The sequence below is a fragment of the Pan paniscus genome, chromosome 16, assembly GCF_029289425.2.
Source record: "Pan paniscus chromosome 16, NHGRI_mPanPan1-v2.0_pri, whole genome shotgun sequence".
In the NCBI taxonomy this organism is placed as follows: domain Eukaryota; kingdom Metazoa; phylum Chordata; class Mammalia; order Primates; family Hominidae; genus Pan; species Pan paniscus.
In genome coordinates, this window is record NC_073265.2 from 6,608,979 (window position 1) to 6,626,842 (window position 17,864).

Sequence of the window (17,864 nt, forward strand, 5' to 3'; positions counted from 1 at the left end):
GTTAAAACATTTGAAGGGTATAAAAAGATATAAAAATGGAAAGTAAAAGCTGCCCTTTTCTCCCTCATCCCAAACTCCCCTTTTCCAAAATCAACCACTATTAACAGTTGTTTGTATTGTATAATCTCCCAGACAAATGCTCATGCTTATATACAGATGTGTTTATTTCCTTTTCAATTTTTTTACCAAATTGTGTGTATTGTCCTGCACCTTACATTTTTCACTTAATATATCTTAACGTTCTTCCCATAATAATTCATACAGAACTATTTCACTCTTTTTAATGGCTAAATGGTATCCCATAACATAGACGTAATATAATTTGTTCAACTATTCCCCTACTAATGGGCATTTAGTTTGTTTTCCTATGTTTGTTACCAAACCATACAGCAATGAACATCCTTGGCAACATCTTTGGGTACAAATGCATTATTTAGTTAGGAAAGATTGCTCAAAGTAGAAAGGCAGAGTCAGAGATGGGAGTTTCCTCCATGCTGATAGGTAATACCTTTCCAAAAAGCTTTACAAATTTACACTTCCATCAACAGTATATGAGAATACCCATTTGGGGGAGTCCTTAAATACAAGGGCAACTTTATCACTTTATTATTTTTATCACTCAACTTCTCCATGTCCTTCATTATATTTTTGTCTGTTGAACTGCTGATTCTGTATAAAGGACTATTGTAGGATTTCCCACCATGAACATGGACTTGTCAATTAATCTATGTCTTTTAGTTTTTGCTTTTTATATTTCAATTGTTTTTTATTAGATGTCTTGATGTTTATGACACATATCTTCTTAGGGATTTAATCTATCATATAAAAAGACTATGGCAATTAAAGATTTTACCTTAAATGCCATTTTGTCTGATGATAATTTTCCCCATCTACATTTTTATATTAACCATTTCCTGATTTACCTTGTGTTTGTATTTTCAAGTGTTCGAAGTCTCTCTCTCTTTTTAGTTTTTTTTTTTTAAGTTGTATCTTTAACTCTGGATAAGTAGCATGTAGCTGGATTTTTTTCTTTCTTTACCCAATCTGAGGGTTAATGTCTGTTAAGAGAAACTTAATCCATTCAAATTTATTGTTTTCACTCATATGTTTAGATCTATTCCTGCCATCTTGTTTTGTGTTTAATGCTTTCTTCTTAAGTTTCTGCCTTATTAATATGATTGAGTTTACTTTGTCCTCAACCACCCTAAGACCTTTTTCCCTTTCCATTCAGTAGTTTGAAAGTTATACATCTTATTAGGGAAACTCTAACTCTAGTTAGCTATATACACACATGTACATTAACATCTTTATATATGTATCCATCACACACGTATATGTACACACACACACACACATAAACTCATATTTTCCTATCAACACCTAGGGCTCATGAGTATGCTCACCTCCTCCTAAACAAGAAGTGACATTAGCACGTCTTCATTCCCCCTCTTTCCCAGCAACTCCACATCCCTACAAAAAGCCCCAACTTCCCTTAGAAATAGTGTTCAGGTTTCCTAGCTTCTTGTTCATACTTTTGATCTCTTTGCTCTTTTGTGATTCTTTAACTTACTTCTCCAGATTGCAAACTTGCTTTTTGGTTTTGTGAATTCAGCCATTCTCTTTTCTATGAATCAGTAAATTCTAAATTTCTAAAGTAGCTAGTTTTTTTTGTTGTTGTTTTTTTTTGTTTTTTTGAGTCGGAGTCTCGCTGTGCCTCCCAGGCTGGAGTGCAGCGGCGCGATCTCACGTCACTGCAAGCTCCGTCTCCTGGGTTCACGCCATTCTCCTGCCTCAGCCTCCCGGGCAGCTGGGACTACAGGCGCTCATCACCACACCTGACTAATTTTCTGTATTTTTAGTAGAGACGGGGTTTCACCATGTTAGCCAGGATGGTCTCCATCTCCTGACCTCGTGATCTGCCCACCATCAGCCTTCCAAAGTGCTGGGATTACAGGTGTGAGCTACCACGCCTGGCCTGTATCTAGTATTTTTTTAATTAATGCAATATTCTCATGCATCTTTCCAAAAATAACCTTTTTTTCTTCTGAAAATCACCATCTAATGTTTTTCTATTTTCTCAGGAGTTAGTTCTGTGTTTTAATTTGGTAATTCTCTGGGTACTGGCTTTCTTGAATTGTTTGGTGATTTTTAATGTCTACTTACATTTGTATTGGAAAACATCCATTTCCCCACTGCGACTACTGTGGCCTGCCTTCAGGAACTCTGGCAGAGAGATGGGATACGCTGCCAGGTCTGTGAGGCAGCTTCTCTTGCAAGTCAGTAGCTACCTCTAGGACAGCCCTGCCTCTCTGACCCCACTGCTCCAGACAACTGCAACGTTTTCTCTCAACAGATCTATCTCTACCTACTAGTTACATTTCAAAGAGTCCTCAAAAATACGGGTCCACTGATGACATTCTTTATTGTTTACTCAGACTATTATTAATTTTGTCGTAGCTTTAAAAATTAATTTTCTTCTTTCATTGAATTTCTAGGGCGTCTTCCTTTCAATTGGCCTCCCAAAGTAAAATTTTACTGATGCCACTTTCATGATTCTTAGGATAAAAAGAAACATTGTACAGCTTTGTTCTCTTCTCCACAGGGTAAAAGCTTCCATGAAAACAATGAACTTTATTCAAAAGAGGACATATGGGAAAGAAAAATAGAGTTATAAAACTAAATACAAATCAACTTCTCATTTCTCTCTCACTTTATTTTGATAGCGCTGGTAGGTGTGATCATATTTTAGAAAATTAATGCAAACATTTAATATAAATAAATAAATCTGTCTAGTGTTCTTCGTAAGTTTTTCTCTCATCTGACTTAGAAAGGCATCACTATTCTCCCTTTATGCCAAATCTAGAAGCCTAAAAGAGCCTGTAATAAAAATTTATATCTACCAAATTTTATAAATGGCAGATAGTCAAGAAATTTACCAGGGTTAACTCAATGTAATACTAAATCCAGTGACGAAGTAAAACAGAAAAATAAAATGATCATAAACATAACTAGAAGAATAGATCCACTGCCCTCCCTACCAGGATCATAATAAAAACATGCCTGTAATATCAGCACTTTGGGAGGCCGAGACATGAGGATCTCTTGAGCCCAGAAGTTTGAGACCAGCTTGGGCAACATAGAGAGATCCCGTCTCTACAAAAAATACAAAAAAAGTCGCCAGGCGGGATTGCACATGCCTATGGGTCCCAACTACTTGGGACTCTGAGGTGGGAAGATCACCTAAGGCCAGGATGTCGAGGTTGCAGCGAATGGTGATCATACCACTGCACTCCAGTCTGGGCAATGGAGTGAGATCCTGTCTCAAAAAAAAAAAAAAAAAAGTAATAATCAGTAGCACTAAAGTGGTGTATACCAGGTGAAAATCAGCTCTGGACCTACCCTGCCCACAGACTCCACAGGAAGATGGTACCTTGTCTAAGAATTTAACCAGGCTTCTACAGAGTAACTTCAGGAACTTTAAAGCTTTGACCAGATCTTTGGGAAGCTGAGGTAAACTGTTAAAAGGCATATGGCTCAATAATGACCCCCCTTTGTTTGGTGTGGAATAAAGAAAAGAAAAAACACTGATCTAGATAATAATGCAGAATATTAACTCTGGTGTAAGTAGAAGTGCTCTTGTAGGAATAGGTGAATTTTAGATGTTGCTTCTCTTTTGTTTATTACTGTCTTTAAAAATATTTGTCTTGGGGAGGGGCATGTGTGTGTTTCATTGTTTTCTGGGCACTCACAAGAACACAGCTGCGTACCTGTAACTCAGGTGAGAAGAGCTATACAAAGAGTCCACCAAGGACAGTTCCATTTGACGTGGAATATAAATTCTTTTAATCCCCTGGTACCATTCTTCCCCAGCCCTGATGGTGCAGATCTGAGCTGAGTAACTCAGACTTCGGGGATTATTCCCCGCATATTTAGGGGAATGGCCCTTTATGACAGGGAAATAAAGTTGGGAACTGATGTAGGGAAATCAATATTTAGCTTACAATGAGGTTTTACTTTTCCTAATTCTTAATTCCATTTTATCCTCCCTAGAGGGAAGGTGGGGAGAAAACTTCTGCCTCTCTCCACCTGCTTTGTAACTTCCCTCGTGAGAGTGTGCTTTACTTGTGGGCATGGCTGATATGCATCAAACGCTGAAGTCCAGGGCCCACCCTCTCGTTCCACTTCCTACCCCTACCGGATGAACACAGACCACAGGCCTGGCCCCTGGAGGCAGTCCCCCACTTGATCTGCCCATTTCCCTTCTCTTCACCTGACACTGCTAGAACAGGTCTGGTCTGCACTGCAGCCTCCACCATCATAGCTCCTGAGGTAAGAGAGGAAGCATCCCCTCAGAGGCTTGCAGACCAGTGTGGCCTGCTCCAGCACAGCTTCCTAGACAGACCCTCATTTGGGTGATAGCCAGCACCTGCCCCAATATTATTAACAACCCAGAAAACTGTTAACATTTAGTTCTTGTTCCTTGAATGTATCTTCCCTGGTCAAGGACATGCAGGAGAAAGATATACACCAATCCAACTCCACCCATTATGTCACACCTACAAAGCTCTGTTGGGTGCTCTGCTGGCTACAGGCCAAATGTGGACTGCTACATCTTTGACATGGGACTCGGTCCTTAGCAAAGTCATTTAAATCTGACAGAGATACAAATTTTCACTAGTCCAAAATACTTGCGCCACAGTGCAGCACAACTTCTTGACATTCTGCAACCATCCCTCCCACACCCTTCCCTCTGCTGGAATGCTTTTCTACTCCCCATCCTTGAAAGCCCAATGTTCCCAGGGAGCCTCAGATATTCATTCCTTTTGTTTCCAACTCAGGAGCTTTGGCTACAAATATTTCTGACCATTCTAAGACAAACAACTCCCAAGCTCATCTACACCACCCATTTCTAATTTCCTGTGGAAAAGAACTCAATAATAACACAGAATCGGGCAAAAATAATCAAGATGGTAAAAACAAAGCAGTCACACAAGGACAAATCTATCAACAAAGTAACATCTAATAATCCTTCTACAAGATATTCGTTTTAAGATACCAGCAACTGACAGCCACAGCCAACTCAAGAGAATGCTAATGAGTGACAGCAAAGCATCCTTCCTCCACTTGAGGGGAATTCCAAACAACAGTGTGAGCCAAGGAGCTGTGAGACACTGCTAAGTACAGAAGAGCAGCTGGCTTTAAAAGGATGTTAAATCCTTCTGAAGGACACTTCAGGAAAAGCTAGTAAAATGCTAATTTTTGTTTATAAGCATTGGACTTCAGAAAGCTTAATAACTCATGTAATAGGTTAACAGTAAATAGTCTGATGAACTTAGAAAAAATAATGTGCGCAACTGCCAATAATTAGGTCATTTAAAAAATTATGGGCTGGGCACAGTGGCTCACGCCTGTTATCCCGGCACTTTGGGAGGCCAAGGTGGGTGGATCACCTGAAGGTCAGGAGTTCGAGACCAGCCTGGCCAACATGGTGAAACCCCGTCTCTACTAAAAATATAAAAAATTAGCCAGGTGTGGTGGTGGGCGCCTGTAATCCCAGCTACTTAGGAGGCTGAGGCAGAAGAATCACTTGCACCCGGGAGGCAGAGGTTGCAGTGAGTGAGATCGAGCCATTGCACTCCAGCCTGGGCGACAAGAGTGAAACTTCGTCTCAAAAAAAGAAAAAATTATGAAAGGACTTGGGTATTGGAGCCCTTCACGTCCCAACAGGAGGACCTCAGTGATCCATGAGTGGGCCGGGGGACCACCCTTGGAGAAACAACTTTCTATCGGGCAATTACCAGTCATTTTACTATCTGTTCTCAGTTATTCTCTCCTTCTAGACTGTCATCTCACTGATCAATTGTCTTTTAAACCTTGATTAATTGTATGAGTCTGAGCAAGTCAATGACCTAATTTGTAAAACCGAGAAAATACAGCACCTACCTCATAGGGGTGCTATAAGTTAAATAATGACAAGATACTTGGAAAGCACTAATATAGAGTGCAGCAAGTAATAGTTCAATGAATAGCAACTCTTATTGTTTTTGGAATCTGATTATTAGATGACTACTTGAATGAATATACTGATAGTGCATGGCCTTAAATAATCACTGAATCAAATAACTGGGGAAATGTTTTTAGAGTATAAAGAAAATGAAATCACACCCCCTTTTCTCCCTAAGATCACTGTAAATACTTTTTTTTTTTTTGAGACTGAGTCTCGCTCTGTCGCCAGGCTGGGGTGCAGTGGCATGATCTCGGCTTACTGCAACCTCCACCTCCTGGGTTCAAGCGATTCTTCTGTCTCAGCCTCCCGAGCAGCTGGGACTACAGGCACGCGCCATCACGCCCAGCTAATTTTTGTATTTTTAGTAGAGACAGGGTTTCACCATGTTGGCCAGGATGGTCTCGATCTCTTGACCTTGTAATCTGCCCGCCTCAGCCTTCCAAAGTGTTGGGATTACAGGTGTGAGCCACTGTGCCCAGCCCACTGTAAATACTCTTAAAGCACTTAGTGCAAAACTCAAGACTGCTGATAGCAATAAATTATGAAAATATTTTTCACATTTTACATTAAAAAGGAGTAACTATTATTTGTGCCTCATACCTGCAGAACAGCAGCATAAATGTCACCTTACTTAGAATGTTACCATGTTTAGAAACAAAGTCTTTGCTGATGTAATTAAAGATCTCCAGATGAGATCATCCTGGATCATCCAGGTGGGCCCTAAATCCAATGACAAGTGTCCTTATAAGAGACAGAGGAATAAGGAAGCAAGACTCAAGGATGTCAGAGGAGAGCTGTTTTAGTTGCAGTGGAGATTCTAATATGGCCTGCAGAAGAATCTGTCTGCATATGTATACATCATATTATAAAATGGAGCATTTATTTTATGAGTTCCTAGTTTATAATTTGAAATAAATTAAAAATTAAAAGTTTTAGTCTTTTAAGAAAAAGAGAGACAGGAGAAGACACAGAGACACAGAGAAGGTCATGTGAAGACAGAAGCAGAGAATGGATTGATGCAGCCACAAAGAATGTTCGAAAGAGGCAAGGAAGGCTCCTCCCCTACAGCATTTGAGGGAGTGTGACCCTGCCAACACCTTGATTTTGGACTTCTAGCCTCCATAACTGAGAAAATAAATTTCTGTTGTTTTCAGCCACCAAGTTTATGTGATCTGTTACAGCAGCCCCTGAAAACACAAAGCCCCACTGCTTCTTTTCATCGCTGGCAATTCCAGGACGTCCCCCAAAGGAAGCCAGCAGGCTCTGCAAACTTATACCTACCTCAGGTAGAGGTAACCAGGCTTTGTTCTGTGTTCCTAAGTAATGATTCAGAACCAAATACTGCAAACGCTCCTGCTTCCTAAATTTCTTGAAGAAGGGGATGAGGGGAAGAGAGTTCCTACAGGCTCCACTGATGTGGGTCTGACTGTCTGCTTTAGTTTCCACCTAAGTTGGTCTGCAAATATAATTCTCCTTATGAGATTTGTAGAGCCAATCAGAAAGACAGGAGATATTGCACAAAGAAAAACTGACAGGCACAAATGCCCAAGCGAGATGGAAGTGTGGGAATAAGGCAGACAACCCTGCCCTTTACACTGGCAGAAGCCTTTCCATATAGACTGCAATAAAGACAGAGTAACACAGATATATAAATATCTTCATATAAATCTTCACATATGCCTTGACCAGTTTTCATAATACATCTTCACATTTATTTATTTATGTATTTATTTATTTTGAGATAGAGTCTTGCTCTGTCACCCAGGCTGGAGTGCAATGGTACAATCTCAGCTCACTGCAACCTCCGCCTCCTAGGTTCAAGCGATTCTCCTGCCTCAGCCTCTTGAGTAGCTGGAATTACACGCACACACCACCATGCCTGGCTAATTTTTATATATTTTTAGTAGAGACAGGGTTTCACCATATTGACCAGGCCGGTCTCGACCTCCTGACCTCAAGTGATCCACCCATCTTGGTCTCTCACAGTGCTGGGATTACAGGTATGAGCCACCACGTCAGGCCCTCACATTTGTAAACAGGCACAAGCTGGTGCATTCCAAAGTCTTACAAGCATTGTTGATGTCTGCTATTGGTTTCCACCCACCACTCTAGAGTCAGGACCTACATCCTACTATCTTCTAGACATATGATGGTACCTTATGTTGCCAATGCTCCATGTGCGGTTGCTATGAAACTAGCAAAATGAAACATTATCTAAAAAATAAATCCAAAGCGTATAAGAGAAAAATAAATCTGGCGGCACAATGTTCTCCAACTTAATATGAAGTATTCTACATCTCTGTTTAAAAGAGCCACTCACTCCAGAGTCTTCATAGAGCATACCCTTCCCTTTGCCGCTGTAGAATCAGATGAATGTTTGCAAGTTAACAACGAGTGGAAATTAAGAAATGATTATCTAAGATCATGGAAAAGCTCAACAAAAGCCCCTTGCCTTTTCCAGGCCGCCTCTTAGTAAGATGGTTTTTATTCCTGGCCCTAACTCACTGCCTACCTCAAACATGAATTGCTTGGATATAATAGTTACCTGGATTTTATTTCCTTGTGTCCTCTCTTCAGAAATTCTGTGTTTAGAGAATGTGTTTTCAGAAGCAGAACCCCAATGATGGAAAAGAATAAATATAGTTTCCTAACTTTGTGACCAAATGCTGCTAATATTGATGTCTAATAATTCCTCAAATATTATTCCCACATCTTGATTTTTAAACTGGCCCGGGCGCAGTGGCTCACACCTGTAATCCTAGCACTTTGGAAGGCCAAGGTGGGTGGATCACCTAACGTCAGGAGTTTGAGACGAGCCTGACCAACATGGTAAAGCCCCATCTGTACTAAAAATACAAAATATTAGCCAGGTGTGGTGGTAGGCGCCTGTAATCCCAGCTACTCAGGAGGCTGAGGCAGGAGAATCACTTGAATCCTGGAGTGGAGGTTGCAATGAGCCGAGATCTGCCATTGCACTCCAGCCTGGGCAAGAAAAGCAAAACTGTTTCAAAATAAATAAATAAATAAATAATAAAAAATTTTAAACTGAACATTAAGAAAACAGATTTCCCTAACATATTATTTCCCAATCACAAATTATTAAGAATCCATTTATTCAACAAATATTTATTGAGAAGCTTTCTGGTACATTTGTACCAGACATCCGTTGCAGGGGTTTTACAGTAATGGATGAAACAAACAAAAGCCCTCCCTCATGCAACTTACATTTTAGTGAGGAGAAGGGGAATATATATGAAAAATAAGTAAAATAAACAATGTGTTAGTTATTGATAAGGGCTCAGGAGAAAAGCAAAATGGGAGATATGACTGCTGGTGCTGATATTTCCCATACCCCCATATACCATCAATCTGAGAAGCGATCTTCAAATGTTACCCCTTCTTCCTTCACTGTAGTGACAGTCTTCATTTATTTGCTAACATCTCCCACGGACATGTTTTAATTGAACTGCGGCTAACCTTGTCTTCTAAGTGTTGTCACTTGCTGTTCATCACATTAAAATATCTTTTTTTTTTTTTGAAATAGGAGTCTCACTCTCGCCCAGGCTGGAGTGCAGTGGCATGACCTTGGCTCACTGCAACCTCTGCCTCCCGGGTTCAAGCGATTCTCCTGCCTCAGCCTCCCACGTAGCTGAGATTACAGCCACACACCACCATGCCCGGGTAATTTTGTATTTTTTTGGTTTATTTGTTTGTTTATTTAGTAGAGACGGGGTTTCACCATGTTGGTCAGGCTGGTCTTGAACTCCAGACCTCAGGCGATACGCCTGCCTCGACCTCCCATAGTGCTGGGATTACAGGTGTGAGCCACTATACCCGGCACATTAAAGTATCTTTTGCAGAATAAATTTATTAAAAAAAAAACAAATTGGTGGGGGCAGAAAGACACTAACATTTACTAAGCACCTATTATTAAGCCAAGCACAGTGGTAGACACCTTTGTATTCATTATCAGAGTTGTTGATCTGTGTATATCCCCATGAGGGAGATAACAAGATTCTCACTTTACAGAGGAAGAAACAGACACTCCAGGAACTTAAGGTCACACAGTAAGTGGCACAACTGAATTCTGAACTTTGCTGTCCATATTTGTCTTACCTTCAAAATTCTCCACTTTTAGGATTCTTTTTCTTAACCCATCTTTTTCTTGGCTGATCACGCTATATACTTTTTTGGTAAGGATCACTCTTTCACACTGTCTTATACAGCAGGAATTACTTTCCTCATTACCTAAAAGCAGCCTCATCTCCTTTCTCTACAACCTTAGGATTAAATTAGACTGTGTTCAATTGAATTGAATAAAACCTTTATGAACTACACTGACCACTAATTTTAAAATTAAAATGACCAATGCCATAACTGGCATCTTTTTTCTGCAGTCATCTTCCCTTTACTAGGTTATTTCTTTTGCAAAAGAATCTTAATCCTAAATCTCAAGCCAGTGGAATACCTAGGTGGCTCCTGGGATTCCGCATGGATTACGGATTATTATTAATAAAATGCAATATACAATCCTGTAGATAATCAGCAACGTAAACCAGTAAGGTCCAGACATTTTTCTTTAAGGGTGTTTTTTCCTCATTACCTCAGTAACAGTTTCCAGGTCGGAGGAACTGGAACGCATGCAGGTGGAATACAGTCCCTGACAATGCAATAATAATTTCCCAACTTATTCCCCTTGCCTTGCTCGTCCTCTACTATGCACTCAGCAGCAGACGAATTTTTGGAAAATAACTGAAAACGCACACCGTGATACCAATGAATTCTCTGCTGTCTCCGCGAGAGCCTGGCTGGAAATTCTGAGCCAGAACCCGCCGTAATGGAGCAGAAAGGACAGACAGAGGCGGGAGGCCGACGCCCGGGTGCGGGTGCCAGGCGTCCCGGCCGCTCCCCGTCGCCCTACGCGCCGCGGGCACAGCGAGGGTCTCGGCGGAACCAGCCAGCGGGCACGCGGTACAAGGCGGCGCTCGGCCCTGGGCTCGGCCTTGGCTGCTGCGCCCCGCGCGGCGCGCCCCGCGTCCCGTCGGGCCCGACAGTCGCGGCCTCGCCCCCCGCCCGACCGCCCCGGCCCCCGCTCGCTCTCCCACTCCGGCCCCCGCCCCGCTCCGCGCCTAGCCCGGCTGGGGCTCCGCGCCCGCGCGGCCGCCTCACCACAGCTTCCTCTTGAGCGGCAGGAGGCTGCCGCGGTTGGAGGGGGTGACGCCGATGGCCATCTGCAGCACCGTCAGGTATTTCTGGTACTTCATCTTGTCCCCGCTCCGCTCGCGGGCAGGGCCCCGCCGCCTCCGCCGCCGCCGCAGACACAGCCCCTCCAGGCGCCGCATAGATCAGCTCTGGGCCATCCGCCGCCACCACAGCTCCCACCGCTCCCGCGCCCGCCGCACCCGCAGCTGCGGCCGTGCGTGGCCCGGGCTCCCGCTCCCGCCGCCGCCGTCGCCGTGCGTGCCCGGCCGCTCCCGCCGCCGCCGCCGTGCGTGGCCCGCAGCTCCCGCCGCCGCCGCCCCTTCCACCCCTGCAGGCCGTGGCCCGGCGGCGCGCTCCGGTGGGCGGGTGCGGGTCTCGCGGGAGGCCGGGCTGGCTTGGCCCCCGCTCCGGAGCCGCTGGGCGAGGCCGGGCCACCTGCGCGCCGGCCGCCTTGCCCAGGCCCTGCGCCCGCGTGCCGCGGTGTTTTCAGCGGCTGGCAGGAGCTCCTTCTCAACCGTTAGCACCCAAAGAGAATCCCAACAGCACACTTCCAGCGCGGATTAAAACAAACAAACAAACAACAACAACAACAAAAACGAGACACTGCCTGTTGGTTTGTAACTATCAATTGATGTGTTCTATCCCAAAGTGGTTGACTTCACATTGACATATAATGCATATGGCGAATACGTACTACACGCGCATGCAGTCCTCGCTTGCACGGTAATTCTGGACGCTGGAAATGACTGAACCATGCAAAACTACCTTAATAATCACTGGGAAAAATTAAGATTGTTTCACGACTTTAAACAGTTTTTCTCAAAACATTCAAAGCAGTCCGGGCACGGTGGCTCACGCCTGTAATCCCAGCACTTTGGGAGGCCCAGACGGGAAGATGGCATGAGCCCAGGAGTTCGAGACCAGCCCTGGGCAACACAGTGAGACCCGGTCTCTACAAAATAAAAAAAAAAAATTAGCCAGGCGTGGTGGTGTGCACCTGTAGTCCCAGCTTCTCAGGAGGATGAGGGGGGAGAATCACTTGAGCCCGGGAAGCCGAGGTTGCAGTGAGCCAAGGTCGCACCACAGCACTCCAGCCTGGGTGACAGAGCAAGTCCTTGTCTTGGAAAGAACCACCAACAACAAAAGAACCATTCAAAACTCGCTTAACTGATGGTTACAAATACCCTGTATATGGAAATGAAAAAAAAATCAGTTTAAAACATTCAAACATTGAGAATTAAAGTGTTTTATGTGTTTGTAAAAATAAAGCTTATTAAGAATAACTTGAACAGTGCTTGTCTTCTTCTAGTGTAACTCTTATATACCACCTTTTCTGTACCTTAGCAAAACATCACATTTGGATTACACGCAAGTATTTTATCCTTTGCACTTCCAATGCCATGCAATGTCTCAAGAGAGTTCCTTTAATGTAAAATGTTTTTGTGGACCTCATTTCCTCCGGGACATCCTCATCCTTTTTGTCACAGCCATTTTCCTCATTCAGTGTGCTTTGAGTAAGTTTCACTGACTGCATATCTAGTCTCTGGAAAGTCAGCACTCCCACAGTTGTCTATTTCTTCTATAGTACTTCATTTGCATTCAATTTGAATTTCACTTCAATTCCATCTTTACCATTTTTTTTATTTCTTTGCTGCACTTTCATCTTTGTTGACCAATTCCCTTTCAATTATTCATTTTTATACAATGCTGTGTGAGTTTAACACTTGGAGAAAAGGAAGCAACACAATTGCACACTTTGCTGCCAGTGCCTAAACTAACAGTGCAATGACCCGTCACTGACAGATTTTCAAAGAACTGCTGTGATTGGTCACTGGTTGTTATGGACATCTATTGTTTACATAGGGTTTTGTGGACTAAAGAGCTAGAAGCAAAGATTGTACTATGTTTGTTCACAGCTAAAATGGCATGATAACTGAAATTTGTTTTTTTGTTTTTGCTTTGTTTTGTTTTTGAGACAGGATCTCATGCTGTTGCCCAGGCTGCAGTGCAGTGGCACAATCATGGCTCACTAGAGCCTCTACCTCCCAGGCTCAAGCGATCTTCCCACCTGGGCCTCCCAAGTAGCTGGAACTACAGGCACACACCACTAAGCCTGGCTAATTTTTGTATTTTTATTTTTTGAAGAGACGGGATCTCACTATGTTGCCCAGGCTAGTCTCAAACTCCTGGGCTCAAGCGATCCTCCCACCTCAGCCTCTCAAAGTGCTGCAATTATAGGCATGAGCCACCATGCCCCATCCAGTAACTAAAATTTCAACCATATTGTTGAGATACTGGTGTTATTTAACTAAATAGCTGACATCAGTCATATCTGAACCTGCAAAGCAAAGGATGCCTATTTGGATATATGCATACTATATATATGTGTGTATATATAGTATATATGAAGAGTACCAATAATAAGCACCTATGCATCCACCAGGCAGAAGTGTTAACCCCCTCCCTCCACAGTTTATCCCTCCTGCACCTCTATTTAAATACTTCATCTTCAAATTAATTAGCACATAAGATTAAAACAACACAATCTTCCTGGGGTTTGGGTTCCCAACATGATTTCACAGTCACTTAGGTAGGAAAGCAGGTCTAAATATTTCACTTTCATTTACCCAGAAATTTTAGCTCTTACATAAAATGAGGAATTGGCAGGTTTTTGACACTTCGGTTGTATACCCCCCTGGGGAGAGGACATCCTTGGAGCAGAACTTTTAAGAAACATCAAGGCCTGTTTTTAAATACTCACCATGCCAAATGTGTGTTTGGCCTTTTGCATTACTTTGTCATAATAATTGTAAGATATTTGACGAAAATACTACACTGTGCTCAAAGATTTAGGCACCTGGAAGCTGAGGGACCTATTCAGGATAATAAGCAATAAAAATAAATCTGGGAGAAGCACTTCTAGAGTGGTAGAAAATCTGCTTCTCCATAAAAGGGAGCACACTGGCAAAAATAGTTAAAACCAACTCCAGAAATTAACCAAACACAACAATCCAAGGAGTATTTATTCAAGAAAAATTACTGAATCTTGGTGAGTACAGTGAGCTTTAGGGCATTTTGATCTGCCCAATTCTCAACTACTTCTCTCCAGCTCTACAGTAGCCTAGTAAGCCAACAGCCTCACAACTACAGTAGCTTTGAAAACCATCCAGCAGCCACTGGATGGGGCAGAATAGGTTTAGATCTTCTCAAAAGCCCCATACTAAGTAAACTGTCATTATTTGACCTGTCTGGAAGCACCTTGAAAAGTTCCATTCTCAGGGTTTGTCTTTATTTGACCTGGTTCAGAACTTTCTCTGTGCAAACAGCCCTATCCCTAGTGCATTTGTTGAAAACAATCAGTTGCAACTGTTTAACATCACAGATACCTGCGGTGGTGAAACTGTTTGGTACTAACAAGAGGCTAACCAAAAAAGTTAAAAAAAATGGGCAATAAGAGTCCATATAGTTCCTTGAAAAGCTCTGACATATACCTAGGAATCCAGAATTTCATGCAGGACATGCATGTACATGCAGGACTGTGAACACACCCAAAAAACACCTAAGAAGACTCTAATCTCTCACCTCTGTCTGACCTTGAGTTTCAGTACAATGCAGAAAATAAAGGCTAAGGAAGAATCGTAAACTACCTACCACAATGTGCAAGGCATGCCCCAGCACACACAGCCTCTCAGCAAAAGCTAGGGGATTTATTGGTTCAAAGCATTTAAGAAAATATCCATTCAATCATTAGCTAAGCACTAAACTATCCAAGCAGAGACTCTAATGGCTGCACACAACAAACAATACAGACTTTATAGATTAGCCCAGCAAAGTCACTAAACCAGCAACAAACCTCAGTGGAGAGGAGGGGATATGATTTCTAGAGTTGTCACATTACATTGTTCAAAACGTCCAGATCTCAACAAAAAAGTTCACAACATCCAAAGAAACAAAATTATGGCCTATATGCAGGAAAAAGCAGTTAATAGGAACCATTCCTGAGGAACCCCAGGCATTGGACTTACTGAACAAAGACTTTAAATCAGCCATTATGAATATGTTCACAGAACTAAAGGAAACCATGTCTAAAGAACTAAAGGAAAATGTGAGAATGATGTCTTACTAAATGGATAATATCAATAAACAGAAGTTTTAAAAAATAGAAACTCTGGAGTTGAAAAGTACAAAGAGTGAGATGAAAAAATTCTCTAGAGGAGCTCAATAACAACATATATGAACTGGTAGAAGCAAAAGGGAGTGAACTTGGAGATAGCTCAATTGAAATTATCCAGGCTGAGAAACAGAAAGAAAAAAGAACGAAGAAAATGAACAAATTCTCAAAGACTTATGGGAAACCATGAGTTTATGTGTATATTAACATGCACATAAAGTCCCAGAAGGAAAGGATAGAGAGAAAGGAATACAAAGAATATTTGAAGAAATAGGCTTCCCAGACTTTATGAAAAACAGTAATCTGCCATCCAAGGAGCTCAAAAAACTTGAAGTAGTGACCTAGACACATAATAGTCAAACTGTTGAAAGCCAAAGATGATGAGAAAATTTTGAAAGCAGCAAAAGAAAAACAATTCATCACACACAAAGGATCCTCAATAAGCTTAATAGCTGACTTCTCATCATAAATCATGAAGGTAAGAAGGTAGTGGGAAGACATCATATTTAAAGGGTGGAAGGAAAAATATCCTTCAAAAATGAAAGAGAAATTATGGCATTCCAGGTAAACAGAAAGTGAATGAAATCATCACTAGCAGACATGCACTATTACCAAAGGGAACTTTGCAGGCTGAAATGAAAGAATATTAGAAATTTAAATCCACATAAAGAAAATAAGAGCAGTGATTCTGATAACTACACAATTGAATATAAAAAATTATTTTAATTTTTAAAATTAAAAAATTTTAAATTAAAAAATGTGTTTGAACACTCTGATTTAAAACACAACTGCATAAAACAATGGTTATGAGCTGTGTCAATAGGCTTTTAATGTATAAACATACAATTTGTTTGACAATCATATTACAAAGATAAGAGGGACAGAGTGGATGTATTCTAGAGCATAGTTTTGGCATGCTATTGAAATTAAGGCAAGTCGGCTGGGTGCGGTGGCTCACGCTTGTAATCCCAGCACTTTGGGAGGCCAAGGCGGGTGGGTCATGAGGTCAGGAGATCAAGACCATCCTGGCTAACACAATGAAACTGCGTCTCTACTAAAAATACAAAAAATTAGCAGGGCCTGGTGGTGGGCGCCTGTAGTCCCAGCTACTTGGGAGGCTGAGGCAGGAGAATGGTGTGAACCCGGGAGGTGGAGCTTGCAGTGAGCTGAGATCTCACCACTGCACTCCAGCCTAGGCGACAGAGCAAGACTCCATCTCAAAAAAAAAAAAAAAAAAAAAAAGAGAGAGAGATTAAGGCAAGACACGGTAGCTCATGCCTATAATCCCAGCACTTTGGGAGGCCTAGGTGGGAGAATTGCTTGAGCCCAGGAATTCGAGACCAGCCTGGGCAACACAGTGGGACTTCATCTCTAGAAAAATAAATAAATAAATAAATAAATAAATAAATAAATAAATAATTAGCCAGGCATGGTGGCACGTGCCTGTAGTCCCAGGTACTTAGGAAGCTGAGGTAGGAGGATCTCTTGAGCCTGGGAGATGGAGGCTGCAGTGAACCATGATTGTGCCATTGTACTCCAGGCTGGGCAACAGCAGGAGACCCTGTCTTGAAAAAAGGAAAAAAAAAGAAATTAAGTTAGTATTAATACTACTTAGGTTATTTTAAGTTAAGAAGCTAATTGTAATCCCCGGGATGACTATTAAGAAAATGATTTTTTCAAAATGTTATACAAGAAATAACAAAGAAATTAAAATGATACAGTAGAGAATATATAGCACAAAAGAAAACAGTAACAGAAGAATAGAACAAAACAAGATATAAGACATATAGAAAGCAAATAGCAAAATGGCAGACATAAATTCTACCTTACCACTAATTACATTAAAGGTAAATGTACTAAGCATTCCCATCAAAAGACAGAGATTGGTAAAATGGATCTTAAATAAATGTATAACCTAATCTTCCACTTTGAGCAACTAGAAAGAGGAGCAGAATAAACTCAAAGCAAGGAAAAGGAAGGAAATAATAAGGATTAAGAGTAGAAATAAATGAAATGATGAATTAAAAAAACAGAGAAAATCAGCAAAACCAAAAGTTGGTTCTTAGGAAGTATTAAATATCAATAAAGATGACAAACCTTCAGCTAGACTGACCAAGTGAGAGACAGAACTCAAATTACTAAATTTGGACTGAAAGAGGGGACATTACTACCAAACTTGCAGAAACAAAAGTGATTATAAGGAGTATACTATGGGTAATTATGTTGTCCCAGCTACTCGGCAGGCTGAGGTGGGAAGATCACTTAAGCCCAGGAGGTGGAGGTTGCAGTGAGTTAAGATTGCACCACTATACTTTAGCCTGGGTGATAGAGCAAGACTCTGTCAAAAAAAAAAAGAGAGAGAGAGAAAGAAAGCAAGAAAGAAAGAAAGAAAGAAAGAGAAAAGAAAAAAGAAAGAAAGAAAAAAGAGAGAAAGGAGGGAAGGAGGGAAAGAAAGAAAAGAAGGAAGGGAGGGAGGGAAGGAGG

General features: G+C 41.7%; 1 protein-coding gene across 6 annotated transcripts in view; it reads right to left on the reverse strand.

The window, feature by feature from the left end:
• Window positions 1-11,468, reverse strand: part of TJP1 (tight junction protein 1) — a 268,094-nt gene extending 256,626 nt beyond the window's left edge. For 4 of the 6 annotated variants that reach the window (XM_034938372.3, XM_055098165.2, XM_034938368.3 and 1 more), the window contains exon 1: window positions 11,177-11,467. In XM_034938372.3, coding sequence (XP_034794263.1) covers window positions 11,177-11,349 — 173 coding nt within the window. In that variant the 5' untranslated portion in view covers window positions 11,350-11,467. Of the gene's footprint in view, window positions 1-11,176 lie in introns of all 6 variants that reach the window. The other 2 variants (XM_034938367.3, XM_034938366.3) reach the window with 1 other exon arrangement.
• Between the last annotated feature and the right edge of the window lie 6,396 nt (window positions 11,469-17,864).